General features: G+C 49.8%; 1 protein-coding gene across 2 annotated transcripts in view; it reads right to left on the bottom strand.

The window, feature by feature from the left end:
* Positions 1–17,667, bottom strand: part of septin12 (septin 12) — a 46,107-nt gene extending 28,440 nt beyond the window's left edge. Inside the window, exons 1-3 of one of the 2 annotated variants that reach the window (XM_079745853.1) lie at positions 17,607–17,667; positions 17,433–17,488; positions 1,420–2,961 (exon numbers count right to left, since the gene is read on the bottom strand). In XM_079745853.1, the coding sequence (XP_079601979.1) occupies positions 1,420–2,961; positions 17,433–17,487 (1,597 nt within the window). In that variant the 5' untranslated portion in view covers position 17,488; positions 17,607–17,667. Of the gene's footprint in view, positions 1–1,419; positions 2,962–17,432 lie in introns of both variants that reach the window. The other variant, XM_079745852.1, reaches the window with a different exon arrangement.
* Positions 17,668–18,718: the final 1,051 nt, after the last annotated feature.

Genomic DNA, 18,718 nt, shown 5'->3' with positions numbered 1-18,718 from the left:
TGTCATAGGCTTACACCTCCCACACACGCACACACACACACATGCAAACACAGACACAAAACATACACAGAAACACCCGGAATGACCAATCCCTTCATTCCCCCAGAATGCAGCTGAATGCTGAGGCGATCTGGAGACAGGAGAGGAATCCTTCTCACACCCACTGTCATTAGCGAACAGAGAGGGAGGGGGGCTCTGAAACAGGCCTCAACATGATGGCTTCACCCAGAGTCACGTGGAGGGGGTGGAGAGAGGGGAGAGTTAAAAAGATAAGAAATAACGGAGGACTTTTGAAAGCAATATAAAGGCAGATTCAGAGAGAATTTGAAGGTCATCGGGAATAAATCCCTTTTGTTCCATTTTCCAGCCAACATAAATCTCCCAATAACTAACAAATGTCAGATTATACTAACAAAGATCAGTATAATCTGACATGCTGTGGTTCAGAAGGATTCTCCTCCCTGACTCTTCGCTGTGATTTTAAATAACAATCCTCCCAGGATGACCAAAGCTTTAGCTTTAGGTCGTACTCCTCTACATCATGTGCATCCGTTCACATAAGTAAGTTATTGAATCACATCTCGAGTTTCGGCGTTTCTATGATGGTAGCCCGCTAACTGTTAGTGATGGCTAGCCTTCTCTGCCTTCACCCTGCACGGGCCTGTTCTCCTCTTCCTCCCCCTCAGAAGGGAGGAGGAGGAAGGGAGAAAGGGGGAGAGGAAGGACCCCCAGGCCACTCCTTTGTTGTCAATGAGGGTTTTTATGGGAGCTTTGAAGTGAAAGCAAAACAATCATTTACCCATGGCTGCGGCATTAGCTGTTGTTACCCAGTGTTTAGCAGCGGGATTAAATCTTGGCTCTGTTGATCACCCCCACAATAATGGATCAAATCATTCTTAATGGTATCATAGAACAGCTAATAACTACTTCCAGGGTAATAACTAGTGTACCAAGATGTAGACGTTATGATGTTCTGCTTGGTGTACAGACCTCACACATGAGGGTGAAGTCTGTACTGGTGCATTCACTACTTTATGAATGAAATCGGAATCATCCAAATAAAGTACAATCCTGTACAAATAAAGGTCCCTTCATTAGTGCTTATCAGGTCCTAACTTCAAATAAAAGACCAGATTATACATTTTAGACCATCTGGCAGTGACTCATCACTGGTACTGCTGTACCAGTGAAGAGTCACCATACAGCAGTACCAGTGGCTCTTCACTGGTACTGCTGTATAGTGACTATATTACTAGACACTAATGTCCTCCCACTCCCTGGTGCTGCTGTGTGTTACCTCATCGTTCCACCATGTCAGTGTTTATCTTCCGTTCCCGAGGAGGGATCAAGGTTCTGCGGTGATATTGCAGAGAATCACTGGATTCTTCTGTGAGTGTCAAGGTGTTGTCGTGTGTTTACCTTCCAGGTTCCTCTCTCTCCGCAGGGGGGCCGACGACAGGGCCCCGTCCCTGGCCCCGCCGGGGGCCCCGTCCCTGGTCCCGCCGGGGGCCCCGTCCCTGGCCCCGCCGGGGGCCCCGTCCCTGGCCCCGCCGGGGGCCCCGTCCCTGGCCCCGCCGGGGGCCCCGTCCCTGGCCCCGCCGGGGGCCCCGTCCCTGGCCCCGCCGGGGGCCCCGTCCCTGGCCCCGCCGGGGGCCCCGTCCCTGGTCCCGCCGGGGGCCCCGTCCCTGGCCCCGCCGGGGGCCCCGTCCCTGGTCCCGCCGGGGGCCCTGCGGGGCTTGGGGCTCCCCCCCGCTGGACCCCCGCTGCCGTCCGGAGCAGCGCCGTGAGAGAAGGAGGCGATCCTCCGCAGGATGGAGCCCACACTGTTTGGGGCGCGGCCCTGAGGCTCGGGACCCCCTCCCTGGACCACCTGGGGCCCAGGGGGGGGGGAGGTCTGGGCGGGGGCCGGTGGGGAGCGGCTGGCCCCTGGGACCGGGGAGGGGGTCCTCTCCACACCGCTGAGGGGGGAGCTGGGAGAGGGCTGGGCGGGGCTGCCTGCGCCCCGAGGCGGGGGCTTGGGGACCCCGCCGGTGTTCATGGTGAGGTCTTCCAGGTCCAGGGGGAACTTGTTGAGGCGCGGGGGCTCTCTGGCCCTCGGGGGCTGCGGGGTCTGGGGGCCCCCGTGCTGCTGGAGCCGGTGGCTCTGCTGGGCGGAGCCGGAGTGGAGCTCCATCCCGCTGCCGTAGTGCGGGCGGCCGTTCCAGCCGGCGTTGGTATTGGCAAACCGTAATCCCAAAGGCGTTCCTTCTCTCTGCCCGTCCACCATCTCCCTCCCTCCTCCTCCTCCTCCTCCTCCTCCTCCTCCTCCTCCTCCTCCTCCTCCTCCGCGGCCCCCGATGTGGAGGTCGGGGCGAGGCATCACCCCGGGGCCGCCCCCCCTGAGCTCTGGGGCCCCGCCCCGGACGAGAGCGTCCTCAGAGAGGAACACGCTCCCGTGGGAGGAGCTCTTCTTCTGGCCGTCGCCCCCCGGTGCTCCCCCCTGGACCATGAGTTGCTGGTACTCCCCCCCGCCATACTTAGCCGCGGAGGAGGGGGGCCCCTCCAGGCTGGAGGAGGAGCTGTGGAGGCTGTCGTTGTCGCTGCCGGGGCCCGACAGGGAGGAGTGGAAGCCGTTTGGGTGGAAGCGGTTCTGGAAGGAGGCGGCCCTGGTGACCCCGCCCCCCCCGTTCTTCCTGAAGGCGGGCTTGTTCCCGTGGCTGAAGGAGAGGCTGCTGCTGACGGAGCGCGACTTGAGGCCGGGAACGGAGCCCGGGACCCCCCGCTGGGAGAGGAACGGGCTGTGGTGGTGCAGGCCTGACGAGGCCGACTGCTGCGTGACTCCTCGTCCCTCCTGGGTCTTGCTGTGGCTCAGGAGGAGGTGGGAGGAGGAGGAGGGGGGGGACATGGGCGGGGTGCTGGGGCAGGCAGAGGAGAAGCTGGGGATGTCGTCCTCATCGTCGATGTCAAAGGACCTCTTGAGCGCTGTGGAGACACAGAGACACGCGGTAAGAACTAGGTTCTGGCTCAGCGGATTTCCTCTTAAACCGGAGCTTCTTCCCTGTGCCAACCGGCTTGTACCAGCTACTCACACCCCCGCCTGGTGGCAGGGAAGGATGGGCTTTTACCAGCTAATCACACCCCCGCCTGGTGGCAGGGAAGGATGGGCTTTTACCAGCTAATCACACCCCTACCTGGTGGCAGGACATGAGCCCTTTAAGGGAACGCTGCCCTACTTCAGAGAGCCCACGTCCAGACCCTCAACTCAGCATCGAAGGCTCTGCCTCAGCAGAGCAGAGGGGCCCTCGTCTAGAGCAGTGGGGCCCTCGTCTAGAGCAGAGGGGTCCTCGTCTAGAGCAGTGGGGCCCTCGTCTAGAGCAGAGGGGTCCTCGTCTAGAGCAGTGGGGCCCTCGTCTAGAGCAGAGGGGCCCTCGTCTAGAGCAGTGGGGCGCTCGTCTAAAGTAAAGGGGCCCTCGTCTAGAGCAGAGGGGCCCTCGTCTAGAGCAGTGGGGCCCTCGTCTAGAGCAGAGGGGCCCTCGTTTAGAGCAGTGGGGCTCTCGTCTAGAGCAGAGGGGCCCTCGTCTAGAGCAGTGGGGCTCTCGTCTAGAGTAAAGGGGCCCTCGTCTAGAGCAGAGGGGCCCTCGTCTAGAGCAGAGGGGCCCACGCCTAGAGCAGAGCCTAGGGCCTCCATCCAGGGTTAAAAAGCCTAGCTTACTAACTTATAATACTAAAAGCCTAGCTTTTTAACCTAGCTAATTGTTATTGGTTAAAGGCCCTTAGACTAGCTAATTGTTCATTGGTTAAAGAGTCTTTGACTAGCTAATTGTTCATTGTTTAAAAAGCCTTTGACTAGCTAATTGTTATTGGTTAAAGAGCCTTTGAATAGCTAATTGTTATTGGTTAAAGGGCCTTAGACTAGCTAATTGTTCATTGGTAAAAAACAGCCTTTCACTAGCTAATTATTATTGGTTAAAGGCCCTTAGACTAGGTAATTGTTCATTGTTTAAAAAAACTTTGACTAGCTAAATGTTATTGGTTAAAGGGCCTTTTACTAGCTAATTGTTCATTGGATAAAGAGTCTTTGACAAGCTAATTGTTCATTGTTTAAAAAGCCTTTCACTAGCTAATTGTTATTGGTTAAAGAGCCTTTGAATAGCTAATTGTTATTGGTTAAAGGGCCTTAGACTAGCTAATTGTTCATTGGTTAAAAAAAAAGCCTTTGACTATCTAATTATTATTGGTTAAAGGGCCTTTGACTAGCTAAAGGGTCATTGGTTAAAGAGCCTTTGACTAGCTCACCCAGCTTGCCCACTGCATCTGTCCGTCAAAGGACGACGGAAGGCGTGTCTGATGGATGGGGGAGTGGTATTTGCCGACAGAGTCACGATCTGATTGGCTGACGGATCCGGAAATTTTCTCAACTTCTGAACGCAAGAGACCGAGCCGACGGAACGGATGGACCCACAATGCATTTTGGGACCGCCCCATGCAAAGTCAATCAGTACGTTTACATGACACTCAAGAAAGTCAATTATTGGCTTAGTCCAACTATGATTGGATTATTAAGATGCATGTATACACCTTAGTCAGACTATAATCGAATCGAATCGAGTTACTCATAGTCAAATTAAGACACCTAGCTTATTCGATTGTTAGTCGAATTAAGCGTGCATGTAACGGATCGGATCGCATGGAATCTGATTTTTGCGTTCTGCACATGCTCAAGATTTTTCCCGGGGGCCGTGATCTGGAAGTTTAAGGAGACGATAGTCATGCTGTCGCCGTTGGAAACCGAGAGACGGCAATTCATTTAAAAAGGTGGCGAAGAAGATGGAGGAAGCCGGTGTCGTGCCAACGTAGTTACCCCCTATAAGAAGTGTATCATCATCAACATGCATTCAGTACATGCTACGCTTCTGTTACGAGAGTAGTGTATATGTGTGCACGAGAATGGCAGTGTGTATGGCAGTGTGGTTCTCCGACTCTCTGGTACTTCAGCAACTAGTAAAGACTCGTAGTGAGGGTTATCTCGGCCATGGTGGAGAAGGAATTGGGGTAAAGGAACTTTGGCTTTGACTCTCTGAAGTCCATATTGAAATGTGACATAGAGGAGAAAGGGATTGTTGCCGTATGCGGGACAGCTGTCAGTTCACTCTGGGTCCATTTCTCCGACACTCCATTGTTCCGTCCTCTCGGTCGTATGCCGACTCCTCCGGCTGGACTCCTCCCGCTGCTCCGCTGCCGGAGGAGTCCGCATACGGCCGAGAGGTTGGAACAATGGAGCGTCGGAGAAATGACATGGACCCCAAGTGAACTGACAGCTGTCTACTGAAAACATCTTTCTAGAATGCTGCGGCCGCCTGAGTTTGTTGTTGCTAGTGACGTAAAGAGGTCTACCGGTGGCTCTATTACCACTAGTTGAAATGGGCTCAGTGCCACCTATCGTACCGGGGTAAGAAATGCTTTGGCCAATGAATCGATTTTCTCACCGCCATGTATACTCAGACAATTGCAGTTGTCCGATTGAGGAGCATAGTCGAACTATGACCTTAATCGGATTAAGCTGTGCATGTAAACGTACTGAATGAGACCCGTCAACGGACGGATGCAGTGGGCAAGGGGTGTCAATCGACCTTCTGACTGTAGGGTTGAACACGGCCTTCACTGTCTTTATGAACTTGAGCATGAATTTTTTTAGACGATACTGTTCAATCATGACTAAACATTATCGGCAAAGAACCCCCCCATCAAATCAAATATAAAAGACATTTCATCAAGTCAAACGGTATCCCTTTAAGCAAAAAGTCAACATATTGACTTTTGATATCTTAATCATCATATGGAAAATTAAGATATCAAGAGTCAATATGTTGATCATCCAGACTAACTTATACTAATAAGTTATTAGTATTAGTTAGTATGGATGATTAAGATAGGAACAGGTTAGTATGTTAGTTATTAGTAATAACTAACATACTAACCTGTTCCTATCTTAATCATCCATACTAACTAATACTAATAACTAACATATTAACCTGTTTCTATATTAATCATCCATACTCACTAATACTGATAACTAACATACTAACCTGTTTCTATCTTAATCATCCATACTAACTAATACTGATAACTAACATACTAACCTGTTCCTATCTTAATCATCCATACTAACTAATACTAATAACTAACGTACTAACCTGTTCATATCTTAATCATCCATACTAACTTATACTAATAACTAACATATTAACCTGTTTCTATATTAATCATCCATACTAACTAAAACTAATAACTAACATACTAACCTGTTTCTATCTTAATCATCCATACTAACTAATACTGATAACTAACATACTAACCTGTTCCTATCTTAATCATCCAGACTTACTAATATTAATAACTAACAAACTAACCTGTTTCTATATTAATAATCCATACTAACTAAGAATACTAACTAACATACTAACCTGTATCTATCTTAATAATCCATACTAACTAATAATGCTAACTAACATACTAACCTGTATCTATCTTAATAATCCATACTAAATAATACTAATAACTAACAAACTAACCTGTTTCCATCCTAATCATCCACACTAACTAATACTACTAACATACTAACCTGTTTCTACATATCCTAATCATGTACTAGCTAATACCACTAACTAACATACTAAACTGTTGCTACATGTCTAAAGGTAATGGATAGCTAACAACCATGTCTCACTTGGTTTATCTTTAAGAAATTTAAAGATAAACCAAGTGAGACATTTCTTTCTTACTTTCTGTTTTTCTGCTTTTGTGTACAATATCGTCTCCGGCCAACTTTGCATTTGTATGGGAACTATTGTAGCTTCCTCCACACACACACACACACACACACACACACACACACACACACACCCTTCTCGTTACACAAAGAAGTGATTGAGGTATGAGTATGAGTATGAGTCTGCCGAGGCCGCCGGGGTGTCTGGTTACAAGATGCAAATACTTTTCCTCAGAAGGAACAATGGAGGACGCAGGGCTGGAGGAGGCTGAGGGCCAGGGCTCGTCTGTCCACTGAGGGAACTACAACACCCACACCCTCTGAACTACAACACCCAGACCCTGTGAGCTACAACAGCCAGACCCTGTGAGCTACAACAGCCAGACCCTGTGAGCTACAACAGCCAGACCCTGTGAGCTACAACAGCCAGACTTGTGAACTATGACTGGGATAGCTTGTGGCTAGCCTCTGAAAGATGAACGGGAAAGGTGCTTAAAACAGTCACGTTTCACCACACAACACACACACACACACACACACACACACACACACACACACACACACACACACACACACACACACACACACAACAGTGAGCAGATAAGCAGGCTGTGGTATCAGGGCGCTGGCATCTTGTCTAACACCAGGATAATAATTATGGTCTGCATACGTCTGTGTGTGGTGAGCTTTACTTCAGGTATGTGCTGGTGTGTGTCTGTGTTCTGCTCTCCTCTGCTGCTTGGTAATCCCACACAATGGCTGGTGATCTGGTCGAGTCTCACTTCCACACAGGGCTGGGGTCAAAAAGTGTGTGAGTCTGTCGGGGGGGCGGCTCTTCTCTGGGGAATGGCTGTGTTCACCTTCTCTGGAGAGAACCCAGCCCTAGTTTTATGGGATTTATTTAATATGACCAAATCATCGGCTGCACTTAAATTAAGAGTCCTCTCCAGAGAGTCCAGTTGTTTAGGGCATCGTAAGACTTGAAAGGAAGTTTGAACATCTTTTTATCCTCAACATCAAAGTATGAGATCAAAGAATGACACATCCTCCTCCCTAAAGGAACTGAGACACGTTTCAGTTGAACTTCGACAACAAAAATGGCAAAAAGTTTCGATTTATTTTAAGGGTTTATTTTAATTGGATTATTTAGTCTTATTATTGAATTATTATTATTACATAGTATCTTTTAATATGTGTCCATATTTGTCTATTTTGTAAAGTGATTTTTTTTTTAATAAAAAAGACAAGACACAACCAAGCCTTTCTGTTAGGAACGAGGACAACAACACAACACACCACACCACAACACAACACAACACACCACACCACAACACACCACAACATAACACAACACACCACACCACACCACAACACAACACAACACACCACACAACAACACAACACACCACACCACAACACAACACACACAACACACCACACCACAACACACCACACCACAACACACCACACCACAACACAAGACACCACACCACAACACAACACAACACACCACACCACAACACAACACACACAACACACCACACAACACCACACCACACCACAACACACCACACCACAACACAACACAACACACCACACCACACCACAACACAACACAACACACCACACCACAACACACCACAACATAACACAACACACCACACCACACCACAACACAACACAACACACCACACAACAACACAACACAACACACCACACCACAACACAACACAACACACCACACCACACCACAACACAACACGACACACCACAACATAACACAACACACCACACCACACCACAACACCCCACCACTGCACAACACAACACAGCCCAGTATCTCCCCCCTCCCACCCCAGTGTCTCCCCCTCCACCCCAGTGTCTCCCCCCTCCCACCCCAGTGTCTCCCCCTCCCACCCCAGTGTCTCCCCCTCCACCCCAGTGTCTCCCCCCTCCCACCCCAGTGTCTCCCCCTCCACCCCAGTGTCTCCCCCTCCACCCCAGTGTCTCCCCCCTCCCACCCCAGTGTCTCCCCCTCCACCCCAGTATCTCCCCCCTCCCACCCCAGTGTCTCCCCCTCCACCCCAGTGTCTCCCCCCTCCCACCCCAGTGTCTCCCCCTCCCACCCCAGTGTCTCCCCCTCCACCCCAGTGTCTCCCCCTCCACCCCAGTGTCTCCCTCTCCCACCCCAGTGTCTCCCCCTCCACCCCAGTGTCTCCCCCTCCAGCCCAGTGTCTCCCCCTCCACCCCAGTGTCTCCCCCTCCACCCCAGTGTCTCCCCCTCCCAGCCCAGTGTCTCCCCCTCCACCCCAGTGTCTCCCCCTCCACCCCAGTGTCTCCCCCTCCCACCCCAGTGTCTCCCCCTCCACCCCAGTGTCTCCCCCTCCTCCCCAGTGTCTCCCCCTCCACCCCAGTGTCTCCCCCTCCACCCCAGTGTCTCCCCCTCCCACCCCAGTGTCTCCCCCTCCTCCCCAGTGTCTCCCCCTCCACCCCAGTGTCTCCCCCTCCCAGCCCAGTGTCTCCCCCTCCACCCCAGTGTCTCCCCCTCCTCCCCAGTGTCTCCCCCTCCTCCCCAGTATCTCCCCCCTCCCACCCCAGTGTCTCCCCCTCCACCCCAGTGTCTCCCCCTCCACCCCAGTGTCTCCCCCTCCCACCCCAGTGTCTCCCCCTCCACCCCAGTGTCTCCCCCTCCCACCCCAGTGTCTCCCCCTCCTCCCCAGTGTCTCCCCCTCCCTGACTGGGAGAGGGCCAGCAGCTGTTGACTGGTTGGCGGGCTGCCAAACGCCCCTCAACTCCTCTCTCAGCAAAGGTCCTGCAGGCCCTGGTGTATGTGTGTGTGTCTTTGTGTGTCTGTGTGTGTCTGTGGGTGTATGACTGTGTGTGTGTGTGTGTCTGTGTGCATGTGTGGGTACTCATGTGTGCATCAGTTAGTGTGGTCAAAGAACGTGTGTTATCTCCCCAACCCCACCGGCTTTAGAGATACATTTATCTAAAGAACACGGTTGTGACTTTTTATCTTTTAAATTCAAGATCAAATACACACAGCGGTTTATCTGAACCTATAGGAAGGTAGAGGAACCAAGAGGAACCAAGAGGAACATAGAGGAACCTAGAGGAGGTAGAGGAACATAGAGGGGGTAGAGGAACCTAGAGGAGGTAGAGGAACATAGAGGAACAGAGAGGAACCTAGAGGGGGTAGAGGAACCTAGAGGAGGTAGAGGAACATAGAGGAACATAGAGGAACCTAGAGGAGCTAGAGGAACATAGAGGAACCTAGAGGGGGTGGAGGAACCTAGAGGGGGTAGAGGAACATAGAGGAACCTAGAGGAACAGAGAGGGACCTAGAGGAACAGAGAGGAACATAGAGGAACCTAGAGGAGGTAGAGGAACCTAGAGGAACCTAGAGGAACAGAGAGGAACCTAGAGGAGGTAGAGGAACCTAGAGGAACCTAGAGGAACAGAGAGGAACCTAGAGGAGGTAGAGGAACCTAGAGGAACCTAGAGGAACAGAGAGGAACCTAGAGGAGGTAGAGGAACCTAGAGGAACAGAGAGGAACCTAGAGGCGGTAGAGAAATCTAGAGGAGGTAGAGGAACCTAGAGGAGGTAGAGGAACCTAGAGGAACAGAGAGGAACCCAGAGGAGGTAGAGGAACAGAGAGGAGGTAGAGGAACCTAAAGGAGGTAGAGGAACAGAGAGGAGGTAGAGGAACCTAGAGGAGGTAGAGGAACCTAGAGGAGGTAGAGGAACAGAGAGGAGGTAGAGGAACAGAGAGGAGGTAGAGGAACCTAAAGGAGGTAGAGGAACAGAGAGGAGGTAGAGGAACCTAGAGGAGGTAGAGGAACCTAAAGGAGGTAGAGGAACAGAGAGGAGGTAGAGGAACAGAGAGGAGGTAGAGGAACAGAGAGGAACCTAGAGGAGGTAGAGGAACCTAGAGGAGGTAGAGGAACCTAGAGGAGGTAGAGGAACAGAGAGGAGGTAGAGGAACCTAAAGGAGGTAGAGGAACAGAGAGGAGGTAGAGGAACCTAGAGGAACCTAGAGGAACCTAGAGGAACGGGGAGGAGGTAGAGGAACCTAAAGTGGCCAGAGAGGTGTGTGAGTGTCCCGTGGGGAGGGGGCTGCCAGGGCCTGTGGACGTGCAGGAGGAGATGGGTCCGGGCCTGCCCAGGGAACCACACCCCCCCGATGGGCGCATTCCACCAAGGAATGGAACGGGGGACCTGCCGACCGCAGGTCAGACGGGTGGGGACACGCACCCACACACACACACACACACACACACAAACACACACACACACACACACACACACACACACACACACACACACAAACACACACACACACACACACACAAACACACACACACACACACACAAACACACACACACACACACACACACACACACACACTTTCTATCCCTTACAATGGGTACACACAGACACACACACCCTCATCCACTTTATGTCTGATAAACTGATGATTATAAGCAACCAAGTTCTTACGTTTCTTAATGATGACACAGACATACACACACTTACAAAGATACATGCACACACACACACACACACACACACACACAAGTCATTTCAGAAATTAAAAGGAAATTCAAAGAAGATTCTCCCATGCCGTCTTCAGGTACAGAAATAGGTTCCTCCCGCCCTCAAATGCACACACACACACACACACGGCTTGGTGTAGTCCGGCTGAGGGACCACTTCCCCTACTGAAACGCACATCTGGAAGGGTGCATTCCGAGCACCCATGTGCAATGTCGTAACATTGCAAATAATCATAGTGTCTGAGGCCTCATAAACACGGTGTACCTCCAGCCCTGGTTCAGATGTCTAGCAGACATGTACCCCAGCGGGAGACAGCATGGATCACACTAACCCTAACCCTAACCATCTGTCATAGGAATGGTTCAAAATGCTGTCTCATATCGTTAGGATATTTTAAGACTACCTCTTGTCTTGTTTCCATGGGCATTCATACTGCTGAATATCATTCTGAAATTATAGAATAAGATCAACCCTGAACTTTATATTGTGTAGTGTCTGCTAGCAGCTTATTAGGATGATCTTAGCATGTATGTATGTATGTATGTATGTATGTATGTATGTATGTATGTATGTATGTATGTATGTATGTATGTATGTATGTATGTATGTATGTATGTATGTATGTATGTATGTATGTATGTATGTATGTATGTATGCATGTATGCATGTATGTATGTATGTATGTACGTACGTACGTACGTATGTATGTATGTATGTATGCATGTACAGATGTTTTATTTAGATTCAATCGTATCATGGAGGCCTTTTAAATCATGGGTGGAAAGATTCAGAGCCCCAACGGGGAAATCTGAGACAATAAATAATAATCAGAATTTGCATTATCATGCATCCATTTTGTGTGAATGTGTGTGTGTGTGGGTTGGATGCACACATCATCACACACACACACGGTCCAGTGCGGTGATGCAGGGTGGAATGTGTCAGGGTGGGGGAGCTGATCCTCAGAGCCCTTGTGGATCCATGAGAACATCCATGAGAACATCTAGTGACTCTGGGGGTCCATGAGAACATCTAGTGACTCTGGGGGTCCATGAGAACATCTAGTGATGCTTGGATTGTGTGAATGAGAATGTGTCAGAATGTTTTCGTGTGTGCATGTGCGTGCATGTGTGTGCACGTGTGTGCATGTGCATGCATGTGTGTCTGTTTGCGGTGGTTGTGTTCGTGCTTGTGCTTTGCGTGTGTGTATGTGTGTGTGTCTGTGTGTATGTGTGTGTGTGTGTGTGTGTGTGTGCGTGCATGTGCATGTGTGTGCGTGCATGTGTGTGCCAGCGGTCCGGCAGTCATGGGACCCTCTGATCGTTTGAGGCTTTTCCAGACGGCTGAGCTGAAGTGACAGGAGCTGGATAGAGTCTCCTCACTGCTAACACTAACCCTACCTCCTCACCACTAACCCTACCTCCTCACCACTAACCCTACCTCCTCACCACTAACACTAACTCTACCTCCTCACCACTAACCCTACCTCCTCACCACTAACCCTACCTCCTCACCACTAACCCTACCTCCTCACCACTAACCCTACCTCCTCACCACTAACACTACCTCCTCACCACTAACCCTACCTCCTCAACACTAACCCTACCTCCTCACCACTAACACTACCTCCTCACCGCTAACACTAACCCTACCTCCTCAACACTAACCCTACCTCCTCACCACTAACACTACCTCCTCACCACTAACCCTACCTCCTCACCACTAACCCTACCTCCTCACCGCTAACACTACCTCCTCACCACTAACCCTACCTCCTCACCACTAACCCTACCTCCTCACTACTAACACTACCTCCTCACCACTAACCCTACCTCCTCACCACTAACCCTACCTCCTCACCACTAACCCTACCTCCTCACCACTAACCCTACCTCCTCACCACTAACCCTACCTCCTCACCGCTAACATTACCTCCTCACCACTAACTCTACCTCCTCACCACTAACCCTACCTCCTCACCACTAACCCTACCTCCTCACCACTAACACTACCTCCTCACTACTAACACTACCTCCTCACCACTAACCCTACCTCCTCACCGCTAACACTAACTCTACCTCCTCACCACTAACCCTACCTCCTCAACACTAACCCTACCTCCTCACCACTAACACTAACTCTACCTCCTCACCGCTAACACTACCTCCTCACCACTAACCCTACCTCCTCACCACTAACCCTACCTCCTCACTACTAACACTACCTCCTCAACACTAACCCTACCTCCTCACCACTAACACTACCTCCTCACTACTAACACTACCTCCTCACCACTAACCCTACCTCCTCACCACTAACCCTACCTCCTCAACACTAACCCTACCTCCTCACCACTAACCCTACCTCCTCACCACTAACACTAACTCTACCTCCTCAACACTAACCCTACCTCCTCACCACTAACCCTACCTCCTCACCACTAACACTACCTCCTCACCACTAACCCTACCTCCTCACCACTAACACTAACTCTACCTCCTCACCACTAACCCTACCTCCTCACCGCTAACACTACCTCCTCACCGCTAACACTACCTCCTCACCACCATCCCTACCTCCTCACCACTAACCCTACCTCCTCACCACTAACACTACCTCCTCACCGCTAACACTACCTCCTCACCACTAACACTACCTCCTCACCGCTAACACTACCTCCTCACCACTAACCCTACCTCCTCACCACTAACCCTACCTCCTCACCACTAACCCTACCACCTCACCACTAACCCTACCTCCTCACCGCTAACACTACCTCCTCACCGCTAACACTACCTCCTCACCACTAACCCTACCTCCTCACCACTAACCCTACCACCTCACTACTAACCCTACCTCCTCACCACTAACCCTACCACCTCACCACTAACCCTACCTCCTCAACACTAACCCTACCTCCTCACCGCTAACACTACCTCCTCACCACTAACCCTACCTCCTCACCGCTAACACTAACCCTACCTCCTCACCGCTAACACTACCTCCTCACCACTAACCCTACCTCCTCACCGCTAACACTACCTCCTCACCACTAACACTAACTCTACCTCCTCACCACTAACCCTACCTCCTCAACACTAACCCTACCTCCTCACCGCTAACACTACCTCCTCACCACTAACACTAACTCCACCTCCTCACCACTATCCCTACCTCCTCACCACTAACCCTACCTCCTCAACACTATCCCTACCTCCTCACTGCTAACACTAACCCTACCTCCTCACTACTAACACTAACTCCTCCACCCCTCCACCCTTCACCCAGCACCACCCCTCCACCCTCGATGGAGCATTTCCAGATCTCTTTTTACGGGCCCCACCCAGTCTCCCCCCACCAATGGCCCTGCCTGGGTGGGTGAACCCCTACCCATGGCCCTGCCAGGGTGGGGGTTCCCCCCCGGTAGGACTCTCTGGAGACGGAGACATAAAGCTCCCTTTCATCCAGAACGCTGAAGAATGCCAGCAGCTGTATGACGGGGAAGTCTCGTCCCATGAAGGGCTAGAGAGGGATCAGCGAGGGGCCCCTGGGGACCAAGTGGCCCCTGGTGGCCCATCAGCACCACCAGGGGCAACCTGGTGGGGCTGCTGACCAGGTGGCCCGTGGTGGGGCTGCTCCACCACCTGGTGGGGATGCTCCACCCCCAGGGGACCTGGACTACTCTCTCCAGGGGAAGACCCCCCCATTAGGACCGGAACTACACCGGCCGTCTGGCCTAAGAGGGGGCTGGAGGTTAAGCTGCTGCTTGCTAATTAGCGGCTAATGTGTACAAAGTCATCAACAGTTCAGATGACAGCATGAAGCCATGTGACGATGTTCTGAAGTGATGAAGTCTCTGTAACCACAGCATTGTTCATAGGCAAGGGGCTAGGCTAATGTGTTAGGCTAACAGGCTAACACCTGTCCTAAGTGTGTGTGTGTGGGGGGGGGGGGGGGCTCACAGTAGGCTCCTCACAGTCACATTATTAAGCAGCCGATTGACCAGTGAATGAACTTCTTCAGAGCCTGACTGAAGCGCTCTCGTCAGGTTGGAGGTACATAAACATCCCAATGAATCGGCCCCAGTTCTGGACCTTCATCGGAGGAACACAGAGCTGCTTCAGGAACGACCGGACAGGAGTCCACGACTCAACGCCTCACTCTGCGCTAACTAAAATCGGTTAACCGTAGAGTACAAACACTCTCACTCTCACACACGCACGCACGCACGCCCTCATGCACGCTCATAAACACACGGACATCGTGAACTGCATTCCCTGTAACCCCACTGGGATGCTGTGGATGGTTTTCGCTTCCTGTGACTTCGTATCACCGTCTGTTAGGGTCTCCCTTACTAAAGCATTTGTTACTTTCTATTCGAATTTCCTTAGTTTAATCTGGATTTTTTCTCTACTATTTCTAGGAGGTTTTAGTAAACTTCCTTCCGGGTCCTCAGGGCTGAACCAGGTCAGTATATATACTGACCTGCTTCAGCCCTTAGGCTGGTTTCCACCCCGTTATATCGGAATACATACATACATACATACATACATACATACATACATACATACATACATACATACATACATATATATATATATACATATATATATATATATATATATATATATATATATATATATATATATATATATATATATATATATTCCGATATAACGGGGTGTTAAACCAGGAGTCAATATATATACACATATGCATTCCTACAGTGGCGCAAAAAGTAGGTATGCCCTATATGCGGCGCATAGGGGCGCCGCACCAGAGGGGGCGCCAAAGCGATGGAAGTAAAATTATTTAAGTCGGCATTTTCTGTATTTAACAGCGTTTGTGTAAATGATATGATGATCAATAACAGAGGACCGTCACTGATAAGGCGCCCCCCGCTCCTTCGCCTCCCTCCCCCCCTCCTCCCCACACGGCGCTCCAGTGGGCGCCCCCTCGAGCAATCCATCGAGCACTCGCCCTGTAGGCGAGTGCTCGATGGAGGCGAGTGCTCGCCAGAGTGTTTTCATTTGAGCCGTATTGTCATCTGATGACACGTACCTCAATATGGAGAGGCATAGAAGAAAGCTCTCGGGGTCACAACATAGAAAAAGAAAGATTGGGAAGGAGAAAGAGTGCGCAGGGATGAAAGAAAGCTTTTCAAAGTGGTTGAAAGACAGTACTTTATATGTCAGTGTATCAAGAGGAGGATTGTAAATATTCAGGTTAGCTAAATCTACTACTAGTAAAACAACAGGTTACTGTTGTCTTGCAGCTGTGTACTGATCAGAATGGAGCCTACAATATAACAGATCATGACAAGAAAAATAAAGGAACTTGTGGTTATTTTGTTTTGCTTCAATCTCTATGCAAATCTTAGATTTATGTGAATAGACCCAGTAAAAACGGAGTTATAAAGTTGATACAAAAAAATCAATTCAGATGAATTAATAATCAAAAAAAAAATCTGAATCCAGACTGAATCGTTCTACACAGTATCGTGATGCATCGAAGAATCGATTATCCCACCCCTATTGGTTACTGTACTCCAAAAGAGTCTATTGTTTTGCATGTAAGCTTTTTGGTGAAGCTAGAGTTGCTGACACGCGCCTTGTGGTGGGGTATAATAACTGGCAGTGTCTTTCAAAAATACTGAAACACCATGAAACAAGTGGTTATCACATAAATGCTTATCTGATGTGGAAAGAATTGGCATCCCGCTTACGCCTAGGTAAAACTATTGATAGCGAATTGCAGAGAGACTGTTGACTCGAGTGATCGACTGCATACTCTTCCTTGCAGAAAGAAACCTGCCACTGAGGGGAAAAAATGCACAGTTAGGAAATCCTAGAAATGGAAATTTTCTGGGTATCCTTGATCTCATAGCACAGTATGATGTTACACTGGCAGAGCATCTTAGAAAGGCTTTCTCTAAAAAAAACACCGGATATCTGTCCTGGTGCACTCAAAATGATTTTTTTGATTCAATAATAGAGTGTGTTTTAGGTCAAATTTGTGCCCAGATCAAAGAGGGGGGGGGGGCGCCTGCTATGTGTCTGCATACCCCCCAAAAAGTAGGCAGTTGTGCCCCTGTATTCCTATATAACGGGGTTCTGGATCCTTACCTTCAAAGTCGGACAGGATCCCCTCCAGGTGGTCGTTCACAGAGAACCCCGACATCCTGATCCAAGGCAGGAAACAAGCTTTAGGATTACGGGTCAGAAAAGTGTATCCTACTGGAACCCTCGGTGTCAAACACCATAAAAAAAGGGCCTTGTAATAACTTATATTATACACACAAACTTGAGGACAGTCTTGTAACTTGTGCGTCCGACAGCACTCCGAACGACGACTCCTCTCCGCGGTGGATCAGGAGATCCAGAGGTCCGACGCGCCGCCCCCTTTCGTCCCCTCCCCCTCCCAAAGCCCCCAGCGGTCCCTTCAGGTGTGTGTGTGTGTATGTGTGTGTGTGTGTGTGTGTGTGTGTGTTATATAAATGTGCTTCGGCTGGGAATTGTCCACAGCCTCGTTTGGTGCGGGAGTGCACCCGCGCCCCCTCCCTTCTCCGTTTGTTTCTTATATCTTAATTAATTAATTAAGGGCGCCACCAGCGGGCTCCCCCAACACATAGGTCGCCTATGCCAAGTGCCGGCCCTGCCAGCAACAAAAATTAGACATAGAATAGCCTATATAGCCTAGTAAACACTGTCATGCACCTACCCGATGTCAAGAAGCCATCACTGCTGCAATTTCTGCTACCCATCAAATTCTGCTACCTAGTGGTTCTGCGCATGCGCATATCGAAAGTCACGATCCTGCGTGCGCTCCCATCAGTTTCTGCTACCTTTTAGGCTGATGGTGAGCATTTTCTTTAAAACATGTTTTTAACTGCGCAATTATCTTACAAATATGTTTAACATTGCGCCTTTTGACCTGTAAGCACGTAAATATGTGCACATATCTGATGAATGTAGAAATAAGATGATATATGTGTTATCTTTACGGGTTTGGGAGCGGAGAAAGTTTTCGTCGGAGGGGGAGGGGACAACAACATCTTTTCTTATTATAACAAGGTATTTATCGTGTTACATAAATTCTAAATACTTGTGTTTGTAAAGCTATGGAGGAAAGATGGAAAGATGGAAATCGTTTGACCTCCTGTCTCTGGGAACATTCCCGGATGGCTTTGATAAGTCCCAGAAATTAAACCTTAAGAGGTATGCTTCAAAATTCAAGTTAATGGTTGAAAAACCTTTGACTGCTGCCCAGGCATTAAAGTGTATGCATGTATACACATATTCATGCATGCAGTGGTATCTTATCCAACAGCTATTAATAAAGAAGTATTGAGTGTAAAAATAATTATATTTTTTTTACCTTGATAGGTGTCTGATGTCTGGGAGCTAATCGG

This window comes from Pollachius pollachius (assembly GCF_949987615.1).
Source record: "Pollachius pollachius genome assembly, chromosome: 11".
In the NCBI taxonomy this organism is placed as follows: Eukaryota; Metazoa; Chordata; class Actinopteri; order Gadiformes; family Gadidae; genus Pollachius; species Pollachius pollachius.
This window is presented reverse-complemented; position numbering and strand designations above follow the sequence as displayed.